This window comes from Ceratosolen solmsi, unplaced genomic scaffold (assembly GCF_000503995.2).
Source record: "Ceratosolen solmsi marchali unplaced genomic scaffold, CerSol_1.0 scaffold2, whole genome shotgun sequence".
In the NCBI taxonomy this organism is placed as follows: Eukaryota; Metazoa; Arthropoda; class Insecta; order Hymenoptera; family Agaonidae; genus Ceratosolen; species Ceratosolen solmsi.
Window position 1 is genome coordinate 8877112 of NW_011948422.1, and position 26995 is coordinate 8904106.

Here is a 26995-nt window from a genome sequence, read left to right on the forward strand (position 1 = left end):
TGAATGTGAGCGGCGCTTACTTTCTTTTACCGCTGATACATTAGCAATCGCATGAGTTTCACATTTTCATGAACTAGGCTTATCAAGGACTTTTTTAATTTATATTTCACTAAATTTATACGTGATAAAATTATAAAAAGTAATCTAACTCGTTTATAACTATCATTCATAAGCGCCCAATATTTTATAGACAATGAATTCAATCAAATGAATATATATATATATATATATATATATATATATATATATATATTGATTTCTTTCTTTGAAAATGTAACAGTTTCTCTCATTTAATTGTTGTGTATGCAATATCAAGAGATATATATTCTGCATATTTGTTGTATATACTTATGACGTGAATTAATAGGTACTAACCTACATATGTATATATATAGTAGTCTTATTCATTTTCTAAATTAATATACAATTGCAAAAAATATTTCCCTACAATTATTTCGATTATTCCTTTTTCACTACTATAATTAAATTCTCAGTGAAAGTCAGACAATTTCTCACATCATTAATGCACATAACCAGAAAAATTCAATATTCAATTGTCAATGCGTTAATATACGAATGCATAAGCTTATCACATGAGTGCCAAACCTCTAAAATAATTAACTTGACCCGGTATAAACAGAACCGTATGCATACATGCATACCGCAAGCTTAGGCAGATATACATTGATAACACTTGAGTATATATACATTCGATAAACAAGGTAAGCCTGCACATCAACGACGTTTATACCTGAACATTCGAATATTCTTGGTGCTCACTGTGGAATAATTTAGCCTTTGAAGATGGCGGTGTCAACACTTTTTCTGCAGCACTAGTTGTGTATTACTTCAAATTTTAATATCAAAGCATTATGTTTATAACATTTAAGCATCGCTACAATAATTCATTCCGCAAAGTATATTTTATATAAATACTATGGTATTTCATTCTTTTTAATAATTATTGCACTACAAATTGTTAATTTTCCATTCAAATCCTGTGATTAAAATATACTGTTAAATATAAATGAACTATTGTTGTAATATAAATAAAAATTAAATATTATTTCGCATTGACTATCATGTTTGTATCTTAATGATATAATTATGAAATCAATTTAATTAGCAATTACTTATATAGGGTATCGTGTGCACAATTTTATTCAAACACATAATTTTTTTTTAATTTCTATATTCAATAATGATTTTTAATCATGAGTAATGTCTGCTTATTAAATATTCCGAAAATATTACTCCGAAAATATTCACTCGGTACTAACATATTTAATCGAACATATTTGAAATTCTAAATTTTTAAAGCCAATTAATGTTATATAAAATGGTCCTTCCACTTCATTATATCAAAAGAAGAGACTAATTTATAATTTAGGCAATTAAATATAAAATTATACCATTTACTATATCTATTCTTGGCTGATGAAAATATTATAATTTCTATATTTGAAAAAATTTTTTAATGGATTTAATAAAGATATTCTCAAAATTTTTTGTTTCTTTTGTTTAAATAACTGCATAATAATATTAAAATATTTTGCCCTTACTAAATATATCTAACAATTATTAATATATATCGAATTCATAATGTATATTTTTCATAATAATGTATAAATCGGACTGTATATTCAACTTCAGTTTATTTATGTAATACATGTGCAAGTGCAAGTAAAATCATTCCACATATTTCCACATAATTTGAATCGTTGAAAATTTCAACTTCAACAAAATAGCTTGAAATTAAGCTTGACTTTCACTCGAAATAATCATATTATATATATATATATACGAGAAAATCAATTATCGTCGCTAAAGATGTCGGAAAAGTGGTGGAAGGTCAGAGTAAATTGTAGCAATAATTTATTGAACCGCCAAACTTTCTTTACCCATATATAGGAGCATTTCTATTCTCGTATTAAACTACATCAACATACTTACCCGAAAGTGTGTCCTCAAACATTACTCTTACAAAACTAACATAAGAGATGGAGTTGCGGATGTCCGCGGTTACCTGGATCGAGCTCCGATTGTTGGAGGCTGCGCTTATTCTCGAGTTGCTGGTCCCAGGCGTGCTTGAGCTCGTGGTCTGCTCTTCTCTTCTTCTCCTTGGCTAAGCGTTGCGCCTCCGACTTCTTCTCGTTCATCTCCTTGACCCAGCGGTGCGCATATTCGTCGGCTTTCGCCTCGCGTTCCGCCAAGACCTCGCGGAATCCCTGCAAAATTCAGTGACGCTATCTCAAGTTTGGGATTGGGATTTGTAATTTACCACGCAGCGGTGGCTATGGAATTGTAAATGCTATAAAAATAGTAGCGACAACGCGCTTTATATTTCTTATTTCCATCGCTCGCAAGGTGATTAGAGTGAAATTATCAATGTAGATATTAGATTTCCTCATACAAATTAAAGCGCTGAATAACCAAAAAACAGAGCCTCGCGTAATATTGAAATCACTTGAACGAAGACGAACGGTTGAAAAATTAATAAATTAATTATAAGCGTACAAATGGCAGATATCAAAGCTACAAGTAATTAAATATGATTTTTAGTATAATCATATCAATTTTAAATGTATAATTAATAAATTTGTATTGACATAATGAATTAATAAATAAAAGAAATAAAATATATATTATGTATTTTTAAATATATATATATATATATATGTCTCTCTCTCTCTCTCTCTCTCTCTGTGTGTGTGTATGTGTGTGTGTAAAATATATCATCATGTTTATAAGAATTGCGTCTAAGGGTGGGTATATCAGCATTCGAATCGACACTTTCACAATTTTTGTTATTAGTATTTATGACTTTTATTGATTAATTATATATCGATATAACAAAATACATAAATGTGCAATATTTTTTAAATATAAACCATGAGAATTTTATCATTTATGAAATACATCATTTGCCTGCACAAAAGAATAATAAATTTATAATACTATATTTCCTATTTTATTTACGATTATTATTTTTCAAAATAAAGCAATAAATATAGTAAAATTATTAACATTTGTAATTTGTCTTAACATTAATATGAAGCGTAAAATAAGTTAGTTTTATTTTACTGTACTCACATATCAACATATCAACATATCATTCACTCTTCAATAAAATAATCGCTTCATGTAAATTATCTACAAGATATTGTATACAAAATAATAATGTACGAATTACATATATAAATATATATAATAATAATAATAATAATAATAATAATAATAATAATAATAATAATAATAATAATAATAATAATAATAATAATAATAATAATAATAATAATAAATAATCATTATTCATGTACAAAAAAATAAAAGTACATTACATAAAGTGTAAAATAAATTGTATTAATATATCAGCATCTTTTCTTTTAACTTTTTCCTATTTTAATTTTGAAAATTAATTATTTATTCGCTGATAATGAATACAATATAATATTATGTACAATAATTAAAGTAATACTTCTATTATTTTATATTGATATTTATTAATATCTGCACCTACTAATTAATGTAAATAATAGGCATAATTAGCATTGTAATAAATTATATGTATGTAATTAAAATTATTAAAATCAGATATTATCTTATGTGAGTTGAATTTTATAATTCCATTATATAGCACTTTATTTTATCTAATATAATTGATATAATCAGACAATTCCAGTAAAATTATTTCTACTTATCTTAATTAGATTATTTCATTATTCCAATCTATACTCAATATAAATCATCAATTTATTATTAATTTTTAATTTAAATTAAAAATTTCGATTAATTTAAAGTTTTACAAATCATGAATGTTTAATATTCCTAATTTCATAATATTAAAATTATACAATAAAATTATGGTCTTGATAAATTGAAAATATTTCTTGAATATTAGCTCAAATTTTCGTCAAGTATTAGTTAAGATTAGTTGACAATATTAGTCCAAAAAAGATTTTCTAATCTCTCAATTAAAAATCTAAGATATATAACATTAATATTGAACTGCTAAACTTAAAATATTTTTTAAATCATCGTGTAATCTGAAGTTGTGAAAGTATTATTTTATATACGTTCCATATAATTATAAAATAATTTTACATTGTTTAACAGTCTAATTTCATTTGTTTGACAATATTTGTTGGAAAAAAAAAGAAGTAACTTACTCATTCCTTTGTTAATATACATTTATGTAAATATTATATATTTACTATTTTGATAGTAGAAGGTCTGATTAATTTTTGATAAATAATAAATATATATTTAAGAATAAATGCGAACATCATAAATATTTATTTGTTTAATTATATTCGCGTTATTTTACTTTGTATTTTTAAAAGTCAGTAATACGGTAATTATTAATTTATATTGTTAACAAACTAAAAGGAAATTATGTATCCAATTATTAGATAGACCTATTCACATACGAATGCATATGTAGAAATGGGAATTATTACGATTTATACTTGATGAAAAAATAAATACGGCTATTATTTAAATATATCAGAATACTTTATAAGTCAATTAAATATGGGATTATGAGTGTCAGCGTTTTAAGTTGAGTTAGATGAAATGGTACTATTTTTAAAAATATTATCATATATTGCAATTATCAGGAATTTAAATAATTCATGATTACATAACTAAATTTTAGTTATACTTATAAGAAATAAGTTGAACTACATTAATTATTATCTTAATTCGAATCATTTTACTTAAAATAATATAAATATTAAATATCGCTATACGTATGAGATTGAGTTTTATTTTAAATGTAATACTTAATAAGGGAAGGGTAAATTTTTTTATCTCTTACTCCGGTTCTTGTCAAAGCTACTGTGTAAATGAATTTTAATAACATTTTATTATATTTCTATAAACAAGATTGGTAAATATGAATTATTAAAATTTTTTCATACATTAATAGTAAAGAGAAAATAATGTTGATTACATTTCGCAATTAATTTCATGTTGCAATTATAATTAGAATAGTTATTAATTAATACGCAATATTTTTGTTTAAAAATTTCGATAGAATTAAAATATATTTTTTGAAATAGTTTTTTGAATTTTAATTGCTTTGGAAAATAAATGTTTTTAATCATTTTATTTCACGAGTGAAGAAAATATATTTGAATTTCTAATATTTCTGATTTCTATTAATACACCATTGCAATTTTTGGATATTCGCAAAATTTAATATTATTAAAAAGCATTTTAAACATCACGTAGTCTTCGATTCACCATCTCATAAAGTGTTTTGCATTGAATCAAAAATTTTAGAAAAATATTCATGAATGTTTTAATCATAATTTCGTCTACTGGAATAAAAGAACGTGAAATATTTGCTATGTTCAAACCGCCCCATTTCACTAATTGCACATATTGCTGCCTTATATATTGGCGAAATTGTTAATTACAAGCGACTGTAAAATATAGATGAAATACAATATTAAAATGATTTAGTATGGCAATATTGATGCATGTAAATTTCTAAGTTAATGGAGAACAGTATTTTATGTCCAATATGATTAAAACTTTTAAATGGGTAAATTGACTGTCCTTGAAGAAATTGGAGTAGAAATTGTATATCGGAAGTATTGTCAATCCAACGCATCAACTCGGTGCATCCTTATTTTCCCTAAAAGTCACGTGATAATATCAAGTGCGACGTTCAGATGCCGCTCACTCACTGAATTGTCCCAAAGGAAACGTTTCCCGGTCGGAGCGCGGTTGGGTGGATTGATGGCGGGGATGAAGGGGAGGCTGGGGGTAAGGAGTAGAAAGATATGCACGTCGTGGCGTACACTACATACCCCAGGAGAACAATGCACGCGGTGAGCCAAAGCTCTGCATCTCTTTCGTGCATTTGCGCCCGGATTAGCTTCGAAACCCAATGTCGGCGAGCAGCCGTTAAGGAGATCGCGAGCGCTGATTGCAAGATGTCGGCCTTGCGTTATGTGCTACATGACAACTGGCAGAGCGAATGAACAAATGTGAGAGAGAGAGAGAGAGAGAGAGAGAGAGAGAGAGAGAGAGAAAACATCGTATTAAATTTATTTATAAACACTATTTCTTTTTTTAAATTGTTTAAAATATTTTCATGGTATTGGTCTGATTTCTATGTAGGAATAGTTACGAGGGCATAAGGATTTAGAGTAGCAAATGGGGTTTTGTTCATGATTATGAATTACTTTAGTATAAAAAGTTACTATTGTGTAATACTCTTACCGATAAGATAATTAAATTTTCTTCAATATCTATTTGGAAAAGAGTAGTGAAGAGAATAGTGAAATAAGGCAATAGAATACGGAAATGTGAAATAAATTATAAGTTGTTCCTTGATAAAAAATTTGTTTATTGTCTTCATTATTTAATATATATAATATTGATTTCGATAAATCTTGTTAGAAAAGTCGATTAATTGAATCAGAAGTGAGCTTACCTCAATAAGGCTTTAAGGTAAAATTGTATTTTATTTGAAAATGTAATAGTTTCCAATGAATAAGCATCCTTGTTTGATTTTGAAAATGGCTTTATTACAATTTAGTAATTAAATAATTGAGATATAGGTTGAAAAAATTAAGCATATTTTTAGTTAATAAATATTTCACTAAAAGTATTATGTTGTAAAAAACGAGGGTAGTCTGATATATTTCAAGCTTAAAATGTAAAACAGACTATTTTTATCTAAATTATTTCATAACTTTAAAAGCTAATGTTATAAAAACATCTAATTTTATTGCTACTTCGTTCTCAACGAGATATCTCGGCTGAAAAACATCACGAAAAAGCAACTTGTAACCGATAACTCAAAATATATAGATATTGTTGTATATTTGTAAGCAACGAGAATCATAAATAAAGTATGCTATTGGAACTTTACCGTAATATTTAATGACTCGGCAAATAATTTTTTTTTTCTTTTATTTGAGTACACAGTATTGTTATAAGAAATTTTATTTTTATTCCTTTAAAATTTAAGCTGCATACTTTTTTTATTTAAATTGTAAACTTTAGAATTCAATAAATTGTTCTTACATGTATTTAACATATACTATTATTATTTACATTGTTATGTATGCAAATAGCATATTATTATTTTCTTATTTATACTTTAATTACAATATGTTTATAATTCTATTAAATTTTTTAATTCTATATTAAACTATATATATTTAATATTTTCATATAGTGCAATTATCTTAAAGAATATACATAAATATAGATATATACAGAAATATGTTTTGAAATATTTCAATATACATTTTAATAATAAAGTGAAATAATTTAATGAAAACGAAATTATAATTTTTACTCAGTTTTTTAATGATACATTCGTACATTTAATTTACATGATAAACTTACTCTTAGTTTTCAATGTATTTAGAAAAAGTTTTGAATGTGGAAAAGTATTGGAATATAATCAATACTGTTTATTTACACAGCTTTAAATTATAGATAAAATATTTTCTATATTAAAATTCATTCGATATATGCAAATTAAAAATATATTTTTAGATATAATGAAATTTCGTAAAAGTAATAATGCATGGATTTATTTCTGCTTTGAAGAATAAATAAATAAATATATACCTATTAATAAATACATACATTATATATATATATATATATATATATATATATATACATCATTTTTAATATTCACTTAAATATTTTAAATTATATCAACTACTTTAACATACGATATCGTTTGATATAATAATGATATAAAAATCAATATTTTTCAAACGACTAGAATGTGGGTATTCAAAAAGCTTCTAGATAACATATATGAATACATAAAATTCCTTTCCTAAAAGCATTATCCATGGAAAATTCGAGTAGTACACGATGTGTACACGATACTTTGGTGACGTCAACGACACTCGCGAAATATCCGGACGTCTAAAGAGACAAGTATCTACTAGACGAAAGTGTATTTTTTTATGTGGGTCCGTGTGTGCGCGTGGGTGCGTGTGTTTGGGAATGAAAGAAAAAGATAGACAATGAGAGTAGAGTATGGATGAGAATGCGAGTGACAGAGAGAGAGAGAGAGAGAGAGAGAGAGAGAGAGAGAGGAAGAGGATGAGTGAGTGCCAGCAATAATACGAGTATATGTGTAAAGAGGTGAAATCTAAACGTTCCGCGTCACTGAGCTTCAAAGCAACTCTCGTTGAGTTCTCGTCGGTCGACATCAGTTGATTTTGCTTTCGACTAAATCTTTATTTCTCTTTAGTGAGATCCGATGATGGAAGCAATAAAAACACGAATGTGACACTTTCAACTTATAAAATGATACTACAACCATATTCATTTCGTTGTAAATTCAAACTTTTTTAGATAAAACTTCCGTTACAATGATTATTACATACATTACTTGCTAAATGAAATTCACTTATGCCAACCTTGCTTTATGTAATTTTAATTTAGAAAAATTATATTTTAATAATTATATAAATATAAACATGTTACTTCTCACTTTGTCGAAAATAATTGTAAAAATTTTCTATCATTCTAGCATTTTGTAATTCTATAATTATGTAATTATATAATTATAATTTGAAAATTGTATCAAAATTATAATTATTGTGACAATTACTATCTTACATATTTATATTTTCTTGCAAAAATATTGTTCTACGTATTCAACATATGACGTATAATTTCTTAATACTTTTAATATTACACTTTTCTATCTTTCCGATAATTTTCTAGATTAAGCCTATTTCTACAAATACTATAACTACTGATAGAAATTTCTACGAAACTCTTTAGTAGTTAAAAATTTTTATCAATAACCCTTATTTCAACTGTATATGCAGCAATAAGATAAATAACGGTCAAACAATAATAAAAATACTAAAGTGTTAGTTGCCCACTTTATATGATTTATACGCGATGAGCATGTTTTAGATTATAGATTAGATTATATATATATATATATATATATATATATATATATATAGATTATTCCTCATGTAGACTCTAATAATGAATATATGCTTGAATAAGATAATTTTACCCTTAGATTCTCCATGTAAGCAAAGATTTCCCTGCGCCTGATTTCTCGATTCTGTTGTTGTTCGATATCCGATATGTCAGGACGAATGCTGAGTGCACTGGTCATTTCATTTAGAGACTTTTCCTCGTTTTCCCTCATTTCCAAGGCACGCTTTGACTCGAGGATCTGCTTTTCCAAGTCTTCGCGTAGTTTTCGATTCTTTTCTCGCTTGATTTGCTGCTCAACCAGTGGATCGCGCATCGGTAGGATCCTAACATTCTCATCAATCAGGTCCTCTGGTGGACGATAGCGTGACTTTGCCTCCATTTGTTCCCGCAGTTCCTTTACCAAATTGCGCTTGTGGTTTGCTCGCATTTTTGCGCTTTTTGCATCGGCGGTCAACTCGGCGTTATTTCGATCCAACATCAATTGGTCCCAGTAGGCAATTCTTTCACACTCGAGTCTATGAAAATTGATGAGAATAGCTGATGATTAGAGACATTTTTCGATTAATATACTATAGAATAATTTTCTGAGAAATATTTAGAGAGACACTTTAAAATAACCTACATGAACTCTTGGAGCGACATTTGATATTTGATATCACATTTACTTACATAAATTTAATAATAATAATGTCCTTCAATAAACACAAAGTTCTTCCATTAGAGAATTATATGTTTTTTGTAATTTCATTTCTATTATTTCGTGTAAATTCATGTTTACCGGCAACTATTTATCATGCGAATTATATTTATCGTAATTATCTTCGTGACAATCAGTTAATAATATATTATTATTATTTATTTTTTTTAATAAAATAATGTAAGTTTTTTTTTTTTTTTTTTTTTTTTTTTAAAAAAAAAATGTAAGTTTTTTTTTTTTTTTTTTTTTTGTATTACAAGACAATACATATTACTTAAATGTCTATTTTAATGTCATGAAATTTTTAATAACAAGTTTCGATATCTATAAATATGTACTTTCATATAATATATTTGAAGTTGCGTTCTTTTAAAACGTGAAAATTGTGCAAAATTTATAAGTTAAATCGTGTATTTAGGAAATAAAATGTCTTTATTAAAACGATATAATAATGCATTTATATAATGCTACAATAGTATACCAATCATTATAAAAAAAATTTTGTCAAATAACATAATCAAACGATATGAAATCCTTATTTATTTTTTTTTTAAGTGACAATTAATAAAAATAAATCGACTATATATATTAATTTTATTAAATATAATATTTATAATGAGAAATAATACCGCTACCATTGGTATTTGCATACATCGAATGTAAATATTTGCTTCATTTAAATGAAAATATTCAAATCAAGTAATTAATTTTCACACAAATCTACTTCACATAGATCATAATGATATTTATAAATAATTATCAAGTATTTATTTTACTTAAATTAAATTTCTATTGTAATTTAAATTTATACACTTAATCGAATCAACAAAAAATTCTATTTCTTAATTTGGCGCAATAATTTTCCGAATAATTTGTAATTTTTAACAGCTGCAATGACAATTAATTTGATTATAGAAGAAATCTATTTCAAATCTTAAATATCGTAATTTATTCAAGCGGAAATAACATATATTAAACAATAATATGATTGAAACGATCAAGAGTGCTAATTGTAGTATTTATTTTCATTAAATTATTTGTTCGATTCGAATATAATTATTATTTTATATTGGAATTTGATAAATATCTAAGGGTCGAATGTTTAGCCTTGGTCAATGACTGATAATAGTCGGTTAAAATGAGTTTCCCAATGCGCACTTTCAAATCGCCGAGTTTTATAATCGATTGAACGAGAGCTACGTTTAATCATACTTTATAGTTATCCAATTTCAGTGGGGTTTGTTCATTAAGTAATCGAGGCACGGAGTTCTTAAATCGCATCTTCACAATTTCGTAATAAAACAGCCGAATAACCTATGCTTTTATATAATAAATCAGTCGAACGTGCTGACATAATTTTAGTCCTTTGAACCGAAGCACGAGTGTGAAAAAGTGCGCGAGCTCATTCGCTTCGGAATTTTTGTCGCACCGTGTGTCAGAGTATTGTATTACCATATCGATTTCGAGATTTCTGCATTGTCGAATCCACTGTCGTACTATTATATTGGCCAATTGTCTGCCAAGCTTGGGTAACGCCGGGGTGATTTATCTTCAATTTCATGGAAACTTGACTGCTAAAATTGAAAATTCGAAGAACACGTGGTTTACTCGTTTCGTACAGTAAAGTTGCTGAATTTCATAGTTATGGTTTTTCGTAATTGCCGCTCCCTTGTAGCGAATATTATACCCATGCAATCGACGTACACATTGTCATGTAATCAGAAAAAATTATAAAAATCAATTCGTCAAATGGAAAGTATTATTTTAATTTCATAGTGATTCTTTCAGGATAAGTGCTTCGGTATCCCGAGGGCTATTACACTTCTCGACTGCATATAAGAAAACTAACCGAGAAGAGACGTTACAGAGGTCATCGACTACCTTGCCTTATCACGCTCCTTCATGAAAGATAAATGTCATAATCCTCGATCTGGACACCAATTCAAACTTCAAGCTCACTGTCGGGGCATATTTTTTCTTTATTAGTTGACACTTAATCATTGATGATATTTCAAATTAATAAGTTAATAATCACATATCCGAATGGGTGAAATTATTTCTTCTAGCTTTATTTTTCTTTATTGTTTCTAGCTTTCAGGATATTTGTACGTTGTAAGTAAATTAATCGAGAAAAATAATGATTAATTCGATAATAACATTGTGAATACTTTTATATATCTTCATAATGATAAAGATAAAATTTTTAAGGAAACTGCGAAAGTAAAATTTAACTCTATTTGTAATAATATTTCATATTATATAAGAAAATACCTTTCGTTTCTTTACAAACATAATAACTCCCGTCAAGTAATTCTTATAAATATATATATATATATATATATATATATATATATATATATATAAATATATATATACAAGAATAGATAATAAATTATAGAATATAAGAATATATACTAAGATAATGTTAAGATAATGTTTGTAATCCGGATACTAATCGATATTATTCCACATTGTGGATTAATGTAAGTAGTTATTTTATACTTCTACAAACTTGTTATTTATGTGCCTTTAATACCACCTGTATAGACTTAAAATATGAAACATCTTGACTAATGGGCTACTTGATACGTAATATATCCTATAATTATTATAAACCATATAATTTTCATTATTCAATGATTACTTTTATTACATTATTTTCGCTAAAAGACTGAATTGATTAATAAATTGATACCTATTTAAGGTGAAAAAATACTTATCGAACAGTTTTGAAGTACCGTAATTAGAAATCAAATGTAAACTTATATTTAGCATTAAAGTGAAACTTCAATTTCATGACTAAGCTACATTCGGGTAAATGTTTGTAAAATGTTGAGATTTTTATCAAATAATTAAATGCTATTTATTATAACATACGTGACCGAGTGGAGGTGTTCAGGTTTCGTCTGTGATTATAATTTAAGGACAATCGTTATAAACAAATGTGTATAAAATATATTGTATAAAATTCTGAGATTTGTAATAGTTTCTTAAATAATTATCAATAATACACAAAATTTTTTACATTTCTATGCATATTGAAATAATGAATTTGTCACATAATTATATATCAAAGTGTAAAATTATCCATTTGTTATATATAATTGCACATGTTTATTAAATTATATAATTTTAATGCCCATAGATTCTTAATACGAAATTTCATTAAACTAATAGTCTTGCATATTTCGTATTTATAAAAATATTCGGCATTATACAAAAATTCCTTGAATATTGTAAAATTCATTGTTCAAAATATATTATATTCGCACGAATGAAAATTACTACGTATATTAAAAATTAATGGTATTTCACTTTTAATAACAATGATAATATTGCTTTTGTTAATTGTTGAAAATGGATTAATTTTATTGGCTTGGCGTGAATTTAAAGTGCTAAACGATCACTTATTTGAAATTTGTTGAAAGGCTGAGTATGTTGCACATATCTTTGCTGCCAGTCGCTGTATTAATGTAATTTTACCAATTGAATGCAACAATTTAAAAAAAAAAATAAATTTATTAAAAAACAAAACAAAATATTTTACTTTTATTTGAGTTATCAGCACTAATATTTAGCAAATACCAATTAATACTCGATACTTTAAATTGAATTTAATGTCTATATATTTTTATTATTAAACTTTGTTAAATAGCGTTAGCAAACAAAATTTTTTAAAGCTTACAGAAATGAAAATAACGCGATATTCAATTTTTAAATTTGAACACATTACCTTGGTTGTAACAAAATTCTGTTTGAAGTATAATATTTGAACTGAAAATGAATGCACAATTTTGGTGAATAAAATAGCAAATTATAAAAATTTAAATTAAACGAATTAAATAAATTAAAAAGAATAAAATTTAATGTAAAATTAAATATTAACTTTTATAAGAATGAGTGTTCTGTAAAGATATCATTCGTTATTAATAATCTGAATTAATATTAATTAATCTGAATATTAATAATCTGACTAGAAAATGAAAAAGTTTAAGAAATATTCAATAGAAAATAGTTATCTATCAAACATATTAAAATAAAGTTTCATACGATCAAAATTATAAATTAATACTTTAAATAAAAGAGATTTTAATATTTTTTTTAGAAAAATCATGTATATACTTTAATAGTTAAAAAATAATATTTCTATAACATATATATGTGTCTACTTCTAAAGAATATTTTAAATAAAAGTAATTATATAACTATCGGCATAATTTCTTTTTATTGACCAAATTTTCCACAATTATCTTGATTGATACTATTAATATTCTCATCTTATTCCATCATACCATTATTCCATTGGTTCATATCCATTTTTTTTTTTTTTATATTGTAACGACGCTATGTAATGAGATATTAAACGGAATCGAACAATTAATGTTTTCTCTTTCGGGGCTCAATGAATGCACAAATGACTGATTAGTATTTTCCAAACGAATGATTTATATTTCGCATATTTTTTACACTCTTGATATACGTATATGTATGTATGCGTGTGCGTGTGCGTGTTTGTATGCGCGTGCGTGCGCACGCGTATGTGTGAATAAATATGCTTTAGAAGAATGTTTTGTAAAAATATTTATACATTTATAATTATAATTGTCATTTAAACATTAAATATAAATAAATATTCCATAATAATTATTAATTTACTACATACATTTTTTACACAATTGTATGAAATACAATTTAATATTCAATTTTAAATAATACAAAAACAGAAATTTCGTAATTGTTTTATATTTGTTATTGTCTTAATATATGTAAATAATTGCAGTAAATAATTGCAGTCTAAATTTATAAATTAATATTCATATTAATTTAATTAATTATGCTGTACGACTTTTTAAACTATATCTACTATAGTATATTATATTTATTTTAATCTGATCACATATATGTTATTAATTCAATGCTGAATGTAATACGATTCTTAAATTTATAAGAATAATTTAATTAAGCGATTCAAAAGATATTTTGCACAATAATAATAAAAGTCCATTAATGAAACGAGCTAATTTGCATAACTTCATTGTATGACTCGGTTTATAATCATTAACATTCCATGCGGAAATAGCTTGCCATTATTAAAAATGTCGTTGCATCTTTGTCAATAACACAGACGTTGATTTTTTGTATACTTACTCAATTCCTAACACTTACATTTAATGATCATGAAAAAGAAAAGATGATTCCAGCAATAGAGGGCGTGTTTGACATCGAACATAAAGATTATATTACAGGTAACATTCAAGTAACATTTTTTAAATAAAATGCTCCCAGTAGGTTGTCCGGCAATACATACTCTTGCAAGTATCTTTTTCATCAAGCGGAATCTTCTTATTCTGCTTGCGTCATTGGATGTGACCAGGCCCAAAGGGAGTGTCTCCCATATCTCAACTTCATCTACTTGAACCATACAATATCCCAGTTGTTCAGAGTGGCAAGAGTCAAAAAATGAAACTTCAAACATTTCGTCAGATAATAATAAGAACGTAGAGTATTAAAATTACAAGCTTTAATTTAAAAAGCTTTTCTGCGATATTAGTTCGTTCAATAATCTCGACAATATGCTTTTATTTATAATCAGCTTATCTTATTGAGATTATTTTAAGGATAGAAATATAATTTTATCATTATTTTAATCGCCTTTTAACAAGACGTTGTTATTTATATTGATTGTATTTTAATTAATGATATTACAGATCTATGAAAATTGATATTTCTTGCAATAATATAGTAAGTATACATATTTAATTAATTTTTATTTATATATCTTTAATAGTATCATCGGAATAATTTCTTACTAAGAGTATTAACAAACTATATTTACAATATATATATATATATATATATATATATATATATATATATATATATATGTATATATATATAATACTAATTGCTGTTTTAGAATGTTATAAATGTTTTATATTGACATATATTTATATATAGTGACGATTATAAGAAACATAAGTTAAAGGCGTAATTGGCGCATTCAAAGTATTTGAACATTTGAAAAATATATTTATAGCCTTATAACTTGAACACATACTATTTATATGCATTAGTATAGTTCCAAATTATAATAATGTATCACTAGGGACTTTTATAAATAGTAAACTTTTTATTTGCTGATTCTCTAGAGTCCTCTATCGAGAAAACATATGACGTCTTTCTTAAAAATTATAATAAAAAATAAAATACAATTTTTCAATTTTTGTTAAACTTATATGGTTACTTATACTTATAAGATTTATTATTTATTTTATATATACGTTTAAATATAAATAAATTTAAATTCATTTTAATAATTGGATATTTGATAAAGTTATATTTAAATATTATACATATATTAATTAATATATATTATAGAATACATATCTTGATCATTTTACTCATATTAGAATATTTAGATAAACTTAACAATATTAATCTGTTTTTACGAATGAGATTTTATCATTTTTAAGATATTTGAAATAATTAAAATAATTCTAATTACAGTAATGTAAAGAGTTTCATAATTAATATAGTCTATTCTTCTCAATATTACTAACAAAAAAAAAAAGCCTTATTTTCATACAAATCAAACAGTTGTATGATTTAATTATATTAAATCTAGAAAGTTATTGATAAATGATAGAAATTATCAGAATTTTATTTGTTGTTGATTTATTAAGATTCAAAAAAAAGTATTCTTGATCATAATATAAATTGTAAAATACAATGACAATTCTTTTGCAGAGATTTTCTTTTTTTTTCCTATTCATATATTGAAATGAAAATTTAATTATAGGAATTAGTTATATAATACGATGATATATAATATATATAAATACTATAAAACTAATTATATAATAGTTTAATACTATAATAAATGGTATTACGTAAGTGGTAAAAACGAAAGTATTCATTAGCATTTGTATAGAATATTAATAAATTATAAATTTAATTATAGTCGGCTAATTAATACTTCTGTTTAGAATAAAGAAAGTGATTTTAATAAATTCAATACTCATTATTAAAAATTGTTTTATAATAAAATTACTTTGTTTTCTTTAAATTAGATTTATTTATTAATGATTAATTGCTATGAACCCTAAACTGCTTAAAGTAATAGACATACAAGCAACCCAGAAATACTTGTCTTTACTAAAATTAATAAAAGTTCATACACGTAGAATCATTAAATTTAACCATATACATATATATCTATGTATATTAAAATTTATTTGTTTACTGAAGTTGACGAATATCGATTGAATTTATTAAAATTCTTAAAATTCTTAAAATTCTTAAAAAATTATTAAAATTTCAAGGTGCAAAGGTGCAAAGTGTTTTAAATGAAAACCTAAAAATTGTTTCATTAATTAAACCGTTTGCTTTTATTAATTAAACTTAAATATATGACGATCATAAGTAAATAAAAACTAAATTTCTACATTTCGATAAAAAGATTTAGGAGATACTAAGTTAAGCGTGGAAGGAAATTCAAAGCGGAGACAATGCAGGTAATTTAGCATAAGCTACGAGTTGCCACCTTAATCATCCTCACTTGATGCTGGCGCGAAAGAATTACTCCAACGACCGTGAAAATTTTAAATTGAACGTCGTAACTTTCGACAAATCGCCAACTCCGTTGCCGCCCCATTATCATAAAAAATAAAAGCACCCTCGCCGTCATCGGCCAAGGAACCATTACACACCTGCGTCGCTCCTCGTTATCCGCCATCTGCGCGACATTCGCCCGCTTCGTGTCCTCCGTCCGCATGCGGTTCCGCACTTCTCGCAATTTCGGGTTCATTAGCACAAACTGCTGGAGCTGTTTCTCATGCAGGAGCTCTTGGCGCGCAAATTCACGCTCCTTTTCGGCCTCGGCCGCCTTAGCTGCAAGTTTCATCTCGCGTTTCTCCTCCAGGTCCTTCACCATTTGAATGAGTTCGCGAGTCAAATCCGCCTCCTCGATCAGCAGGAGCCTCCGAAGGTTATCGCGACGCACTTCGAGGTCCTCTTCGTATGCCTCCATACCTACGAGGTCGACCATTACAATTCAACATTTGTTACTGCATTCGCCAATTATTCGCCCGGATTATTAAATTTTAAAGATGCTTAAAATTTCCAAGTACACATATTTTTTACCTACACTTCACTCCGTACAAAGGCACCAAAAAAAAAAAAAAAAACACACACACACAACTTTTACAATAAGAAAGTTCCATGTTTTTATTTAATGATTAATATCTGATATATCTCTATCCGTATGTGTATTTTTAATTTATTGTCACAATCAATTGCATTTTTTCGTTTAAAAAATGGAAATACATTGTTTAAAAAGTCAGTAAAAGAGAGAGAGAGAGAGAGAGAGAGAGAGAGAGAGAGAGAGAGAGATAAATGAGCAAGGAGTCGATGTCGCTACATTCCGACATTATGGACATCTAGGGGTTCCAACATCGAAATTGACAAGGTCATACTGTCATTGGAATACCGAATACTTGTATTTTTCGACTTTTCCCACACTATGATATTTAGAATTGAAAAATGGCAAGTTTCCAGCATCGGATAACATGATACGGGCAGGGCTATTTAAAATTTCAATACACATTGAAATTGATTGTTATTATAATGAAATTGGTTGTGCTTGATGCGAAAACTATTTTACATTATCTTTATTCATTTATCGAAATCTTGATTTCATAAGTAACTCAAGCAATTGAATCGAGTTCATTTACATACGCAAACTTTATGAAAATAATGAATCCGTAGTAAATATCCTTATTTAATTTTACTTTTATTTCTTTTTTTTTCTTCTTTTAAGTAATAAAGTTTTTTAAATTTCAATATCCTAAAGATTTTTTATGCTGTTACACGATGTCAATTTTATATTTGACTGCTATATGTTTTAATGTATATTGTAACTAAATAATTTATATTAATATAGTGATTAATCTACTAGTTACAAATTTGAATATTAATAATATGATTAATATAAAGTTACAATAAATTTATTTCTGAAAAATAACCATAATAGCAATAAATTGACAGTTAAAAATTATTAACCAAGAATTTATTAATTTTAATTAAATGTTAAATAGGTTGATAGTTTTTATGGAACCTTTAAGAGACGATAAATTAGTTAATTGAAATTTTTATTTAGCTCATTATAAAAGATGCGTTTTTATTTAACACCATATATTAGCTGCATAAAATTCAGGATAATGAAAAACATTCTATAAAATACTATTAAATTGTACATTAATATTAAATTTTACATTATATACAAAAAACATAATTAGAAAGATCTTTAGATATTTATATAAGTAATTTGTCATTACATACATTAAGTTATAATTGGTAAATAACAAAATTCTTTCAAAGTTTTATGCACTTTTACCATTAAATTAATTGCTAAACAGCTTCTACGTGATAAAAATTATAAATGTAAGTTGGAATATTTTTCATTAATGAATATCACGAAAATATTTTAAGTTATAAAATTGCTCAAATTTCTTACAACTAATTCAGCATTATTCTCATACATTTTCATTTTCATCTGTTTAAAGGACTGAATAATCATTGCAATTTAATTATCCTAGTACGATAAATCAATGTTCAGAGATTCTTTTATCCGATGATTAGATTATTTTCAATTTTGATGTCTTCTTTCCTGCCTTTTGCTGCTCCAACGATTTGCTAAAACTTTTATTTTTCATCCCTCCAAATGTATAAAAAGTTTTTCCTACACGCATAGGCTAACCATTAACTGAATTTCATTTCGAAAACTTAACCAGTAATTGTATAATTAATTTTTCTTCAATCAATAAACTCAAAGAGCTTTCTTTCTTCTCTTGTAGGAATCTGATAACATATTTTAGAACTAATTAGATGAGAAAAGTGATAGAGTGTCTCTCTGGTTCAAGTTATTACAGATCTCGAGCAGTTGTGATAAATTATTTTCTACTCCTACTCTGTTATAATTGACTTTAAAATATAGCTATATTGATTTAATTTAATATTTGATACTCTTAATTAAATTAAACATGATTTATTTAGGTCTATTACTGTAGCATTTTTTGGTTCGATAATCGATTAATTTTTTTTTTTTTTTTTTTTTATACTTTTCTATAATCGTGAGAACTGAATAATCATAAGCTTATAAGATGTATAAAACTATGTATTACTAAAGAAGAAGAAGAAGAAAAAAAAAGAACAAACATAATAAAAATCAGAAATTTTGTCAATAAAAATATTAGTAAACATTAACAATGTAGTTTCTATTAAATTTTTAGAGCATTGATGATCAGTTTACGTATTTCAAATGTATACGATATAAATGATTTGAAATTACGAGATTCCATGTTGCAAGAAATTAGAAAAATTATATTCTCCAAACATAAATATAAGATATAATATATTTTATTATTATTATAGTTATAAAAGTTATTATAAATTGATATATAATCATATTTTATTTACGCATATTATAATTATAATATGAATAGTTCATAATTAATTTCCTATATATTGCGATCCTTACAGACATCATAATCGTTACCAATTTCATTTCAACATTTACAATATTATTACAAGTCTGAAAAACTTTTGCGTTTTAATTGTCGTTTAATTTAAAATTTCATAACATAAATAATCCGTAAAATCTATAATTTAATATATCTATACTAATGTACTGATCCAACCAAATCTGATATATTAAGAAGACCATTATAAGAAGAAAAGTACGTTTCTTGAATTGCTAATGCAACAAAATTATTTTTATCTCGGCAATTTATAAAGTCTCTAAGCGCATGTATTCTAAAGAGACTACAAATATTCCAAGCAGTTACGTTGAGATCGTTGTTTTTACTCGTCCATGATTTCTACCGAGACGTTCCTTCTGAGGGATCAAAATGAATGGATATTTTACCCTAGAGAAATACATGGTCAAACTAATTCTGAATTTCTAAATATATGCAAGATTATTAGTGTATACTTATCAGTTCTATCCCACGATTCTCATTGAGTGGATGTGATTGATTGTGCATATATTTATAACTACTGTTCATGCACGAACATTATACCCTTCCCCACAACTTTTAGAATATCTTAAGGCTTTAATGCATGTGTGCATATGCGTATTTACGCGTGCGCGCTGATGGGTTGGTGGGTAAGAGAGCGTGCACGCTTCAATATGTGCGTGTGTGCGGACGTGTTCACGGATTTGTCAGAAAGACTGTGAAAAGAATGATTGAAAAATTAATAATACTATGGATAAATCTAGGTTATTGTATATTATGTCGATGAAAATATTTTTAAAGGAATGTTTTACTATTATGCACGTATTTCTACTTTAGCATCTATGTAAGTTTGAAAATGTGCGTATGCATAATTTTACGTACCTATTTTTGAGGATATATAGGCGTGCATGCATGCATGTGTGTATTCACGCTTATTAATGCATGTGTATATGTTTGTGCATGCATGTGTGATAATATCGTGGAGATATAATAACGTCGACGTCGACTAATAATATACATTTATAATGTGCGCGTGTTCATGCTCACAGGTGTATATATATATATATATGTCTACATAATTAGCACATTTTCTTATTTTTAAACATTTATTGTTTATCGAAAACAATTTGAAAGTAATTTCGATATAGTATAATAATAGTATATATAAACAGTGCCAAAAATCTTTTAACGTTTCAACTACAGCAAACATGAAAATTCTCCTAGTTTTTTATTACTTCCTTGCCGAATAATATTTACTTGTAAGTTGTAAGTATTAGGAAAGAAAAATTAGATAAATGTAAAAATAATTACAATGAAACGCTGTCGTGCGTGAAAAATGAATTTCAACCAAAAAAACTAAAACAATGCATTTTTTATATGATAAAGTAACGGTGTGCCAAAAGTTGAATACCATTATCTATAAATACAGAATTTTATTCGGCAATTAATTATTGGCCCCAATCCATTTTTGTAAATAAAAATCATTTGCACGAATGTTACTTCAGTGATTAAGTAAATTCAAGAAAGACCGCTTTATCCAACTTTTTACGTAAATTCGTTTCATAAAACGATGAAATAAAGTAAATTTCAGAGCACATTCAATAGAGTGAATGGGAATAATTTCTTAATTTGACAAAATTGCTAATACAAAGTAATTAGGCTGTAAGATTAATATATGAAGAAGATGAAGAAGCATTTTCATCATTCGAACATGAAAGTTTTAGGAATTAATCATTAAATTTTTTGTTTGTCCACAGTCAGCCAATAATACTCATAATTACGTACAATCTATAATTCTTTTCTTATTGAATTCTTAAAACGATTGATGTAAATCAAATTACAAATTTCATAATTAAACTAAATCGTTAAATTTATCATTCTACATAACATACATTATTCACGCCGGAAATACTTGCGGAAATCGTTATCTTTTTTTATAATCGTTTTTATTACATTTTTTTACCTTAAAAAATCACCATGTAACTTGCCAATGTTGATAATCATAAATTAATATAAGTTTTTCATAACAAGAGTTTCATTTGTTTACGATATTTCAGCCACCCCCTCCTCCTCCTCCTCCTCCTCCTCCTCCTCCTGCCCCAACAATGAAAGGCAATAGTTCGTAGCAACAATCACTTAAGTTAGCGATGCCCGTTTATTGTCGGAAAATCGGCAACGGCAGTTATCCGATTGTTGGCCAAAGTTGAGCCGCTACCACTGCGGTCCAACAGTAATTCGCACGCAATTCGCGCATTCAGATACGCGAGAGCCCTCAACTTTATATAGCTCTATTAAATGTTGTTTCCGTTCAGATTGCGGACAATTTGACATTATTTCATTGAAATAACGATTTCACCACCTTGGATATACCGAGGCTTCATAAATTATAATAGCCAGGGAGAAAAAGTAAGTTAGGGAGAAAGCTTGTGATAAGTTATGATTTTTTAAAAGAGCAATGCTTTAAAGGACCATTAAAATTGAAGGACCTTCCATATAAAATGAATTATAGAACATGTGCTAAGTGGTTATAAGTTTAGAAATACGTATTAAACGAGCGATCAAAATTGTCAAATAATCTATTATTTAATTAATAATTAATACTATCACTATCACTAGATTTTCCCGTAAATCTTTCATAGTTTTCATTACCATTTATCGCAACACATATTCATATTATTAATTATTTAACCATACAATATTTTTTACTATATTTTAGAGGGCACAATTTTTTAATAAAAACAAATAATTGAGATGAATAAATAAAGCCTCAAATTCAATAATATTATAACGAATTAAAGTATGAATGATAGATGTTTCTTACAGTAATTTTAGTACTACAACTGTTAATATTAACTTTCAAATGAAATTATTACTTTATTTTATTGAAATTACGTCAATCTCGTATTATGTCGTATCAACAATCTTGCTTGTTAATTTGTATCTTTTTAAAGTCGTAATAAGGTTTAATATAAACGGCTTTTATTATAAAAACTTACGATTTTGATAAAACAATGTCTTTGTCATGAAGTATTATAAATTTAAAAGAATTTTTCTTAAAGAGTTGCATTTAAAATAATTAATATTTAAAAGAACAATATAGTTGTGAATTATTTTGTAACGTTTAATGCAGCCTCATAAAAACAAATTAAAATTCGTTTTTCCTTAGAGTAAAACTATATTAAATATATAGAAATATGCATAAATATTATAAAAATGTAAGTTTCACAACATACGTACATATTCCATAACATTTTTATAATATTAATAAAGATAAAACTCTGAAACATTTAATAATAGTATCATTAATTTATCCATACATTATGTATAAAGTAATAAAATTAATCTTTTATTTTAAGTATAAATCTTCCGTCTTAATTCCTATTTCTTACGTTATAATAGGATTTTAAAGCATCTTCGGCTTTTCTCACAAAAACTTAAAATGTGATAAAGCTAGAAGCTTTATGAAAAAACTATAACATTCCAAATATCGTAATTTATTACATGACTGAATACATTTGTGTGTGTGTGTGTGTGTGTGTGTGCGTGTGTGCGCGCGCGCGCGCGCCTGTTTTTTAGATACTGCACAAGGCATACGTTACAGTTAACATTAATTTAATAATATACTTTTATTTATTTTCTAAATTAAACGCCCGAGGTAATTATTTTCAACAATTACTAGAATTATTAGAATAGCTTATTTATTTAAATTATTACGATCTATTTTATACACATGTGATAATTGTATTACAAGGGAAATTCTTGTATAAAAGATAGATATCTTTATATTTAATATCCGCATATTATAAAGCGCATCTGGACAAATTAAAAATATTATTCTATTGATTAACAGTACAGTGTCAGATATGAATTATGGATATAGATATTATGGAATAAATATACACCATTCGGTTAGAGCAATAATGCATTTGATTTCTAAATTATGATGCATGAACAGATAATGAAAGAGAATTACGAGTACCCGAAGTCGATAGTTGAATATGCGTGGATCGATTACCCAACGGGAGCCTCAACGACGACTAATGCGAAAAGAACATCGGAATGTAACTTCAGGTAAATCACTAATCTATAAGGAATATAAGAGAAAGATGCGGAAGCAAATTCACCTGTAACCAGACACACGTGAGAGGCGAGTCCACAGGTATCGACACTAGTATCAGTACCCAAGTGAGATCCAAGCCATTGAATTCGCAAAATGCGCCACAACCGGTTACGCACAATACACCGGCTTCGTGAGTAACATTTTTGCCACATTCCTTCTCGTTTAGCATTCGTTTAGCACGTAAACTACTAATTATATACTGAATTTATATAATCTATTTCAGTTGCAGCTCACAATTTCATAAATTCTATCTGCAATACTTGAGATACCTACTATCAGAGGTAACGCAATCATAAGGAACAAAATTCGTAATACAGCAGGTGGAGTTCATACGTATAACAAAAAATGAAGTCAAATTTGAACTAACGAGTAATAAATATATTTTTTTTTAGATCTACTGAAACGATAATAAAATTATTTGAAATATAATTTCAATTGGTAAGAATTAAATTTAAGCAGTTGAGCAATAGTGGAGAGAAAATTCCGTAAATTAAACGCGAATATTCAAAATGTTTGGTTTATATTATAAAATAATGTTAAAATAAATATTTCATTATATATTTTAAAAATTAATCTTATTTTCTACTAATATTGTTATTAATTATATTCAGTATATTCATTATAATAATGGACAAATGGAAAAAATATTATAACCTAACTTGAATAAGAATATTTGTCTGTTTATCGGATTACATAATCGTTCCCAAGATATATATATATATGTCGGGGAGGGACGGGGGGGGGGGGGGGGGGGGGGGGGGGGGGGGGGGAGGAGACACAGGAGGTAAATCAAATAAACGGCACAATATGAAGCTTTCTGCTTTCTCAATATACTCCAATAATAAGAAGTAAGAATACATAACAAGAAGGTTTTCGTGCTTACTCGTTATCACAATGATAACGATAATAGTAAGAGTATCCATTTTTCGCACATTATACAAATGGAATACGCATTCATATATTCCAAGAATAAGCATAAAGAAGGAAGATAAAAAATTCAATTTGGTAAGATAAATATAAAATATCTCATAAATAAATAAATAATATCAATATTTAAATTTTCAAAATGCAGTTTAAAAAGTACATGTAATACAGAAGAAAAAGCAATTTTTTCACTACTTCGTCCGAAAGTACAATGAGCGCGTAAATTTTATTTCTAAAAAATACTTAAACTATAATTTTCAGTATTATTAGTTCAAACATATATTAAGTAAAACAGAAAACACAATTGTTAAGGTTAAGAATTAGGAAGATTATTGTTTGCATAAATGCTATGAATTTTATAAAAATAATTAGCTCTTCTTGTGTAATTTTATGATAATGATAAAAGTTTATAAACCCTTATAATATACCGATGTTAATATTAATATTTATAATTAATAATAACCAATAATCAATTTAAAGCAAATTTAAAAATATGAATAAAATGGAACACTTGTATATAATAATAATAATATAAAAATTTTACCATATATATATTTACATGTATTGTACTGATTATTTTAAATTTATATTTAAATTGTTAAGATGAATGTAGCAAAAAAATTAAAAGCAAGCTGAAACCATCAGTTTGAAAGTATGAGTAACAATCAATAATTAATATATTCTTATCGGAGCAAAAATATTCTGTTTCATAGTATATCATGTTCTACTATACACGTAATAAAAATTCCATTTTATATGAATAAATTAATTGAAGAATGGAAATATATTGTTTAAAAAGTAATCAATTCTAAAATTAGTTTACATTTTGTGGAATCTATAATTTTTTTGCCAAGTATATTATCACATTTTTGTCCCAAATTCTATTATATTATTCTATATATATAAAAATATATTATAAACTACTTCTAACTTGATAATTATATATCCCTAATGGAAACGAAGATTTTAAAAGGAAATTTCATTTCAAACAAAAATTTGTATATAAAGGGTATGATCCCGTTGAATTAAAATAATATTCCCTTAATAAGAAAATTATCATACACAAATAAGTTCGCATGAAAATGTAATCATTTTAGTTGAAAATTGTTTTCTCTACTAAGAGAAATACTTCTAATTTGAAAGGAGTTCTTTCTTGATCTCTTCGTTAATTTAATCCTTCTTAAAAGAACTGGTATTACTTTCCTGCGTACACGAAAAATCCCTCGATAAAGAAATAATACCTTAAATTCGAGCAAAGTCTCGAACAGTAGAAATACTTTGAATATCAAATTTTCTCTCTCTCTCTCTCTCTCTCTCTCTCTCTCTCTCTCTCTCTCTGTGTGACTCTCATCCTCAAATGTAACCATGAATGGCTGGCCTATTTAATTCGAGATGAACAGCCTGATTTATAAATCGAGGAAGAATTTCCTTGCATTACTTTTCAGGTTGATTTCCCTTAAATGAAAAAGGCTGTTTCATGGATGACAAATGGAATAAGCCTAAGTAATTACCTTGATCGACTATCTTCTGTACATTGATACTGATTAACTTCCTCTTATGACGGCGCTCGTCCTGCGTTAGCAGGGCAAATCTTTTGTCGTCCTCGATCGCCTCGACGATTGCCTCGTACCGATTATCCGGAGGCATCTTCGGCTTCTTCTTGCTGCGTCGGGCGACATTGCGCAGTCTGTAAGCCAATGGTGCGTTGGCGGTGCCGCTGACGTTCACGAGTCTCGGCGAGGAGACAGCCGCCCGAGTCCTGGCCGTCGCGACGTCGCCGTCCAT

The 26995-nt window shown here is 26.7% G+C and overlaps 1 protein-coding gene across 1 annotated transcript; it reads right to left on the minus strand.

Annotated features, from left to right (window-relative positions):
• Positions 1 to 1988: 1988 nt before the first annotated feature.
• On the minus strand, positions 1989 to 26995 carry LOC105362065 (arginine and glutamate-rich protein 1). The gene is made up of 4 exons (XM_011499391.1): positions 26722 to 26995; positions 17362 to 17683; positions 9029 to 9470; positions 1989 to 2228 (listed from the first exon to the last, which is right to left on the minus strand). The coding sequence occupies exons 1-4, from the start codon at positions 26993 to 26995 to the stop codon at positions 1989 to 1991; spliced, it is 1278 nt and encodes a 425-aa protein (XP_011497693.1).

Excerpts from the sequence above, each read along its gene's own strand:
- LOC105362065 (XM_011499391.1), bottom strand. The coding sequence starts at position 26,995 with ATGGACGGCGACGTCGCGACGGCCAGGACTCGGGCGGCTGTCTCCTCG. Across the intron at positions 17,684-26,721 it reads ACAGAAGATAGTCGATCAAG|GTATGGAGGCATACGAAGAG; the intron begins GTAATTACTTAG and ends TCGACCTCGTAG. Across the intron at positions 9,471-17,361 it reads GATAACGAGGAGCGACGCAG|ACTCGAGTGTGAAAGAATTG; the intron begins GTGTGTAATGGT and ends CAATTTTCATAG.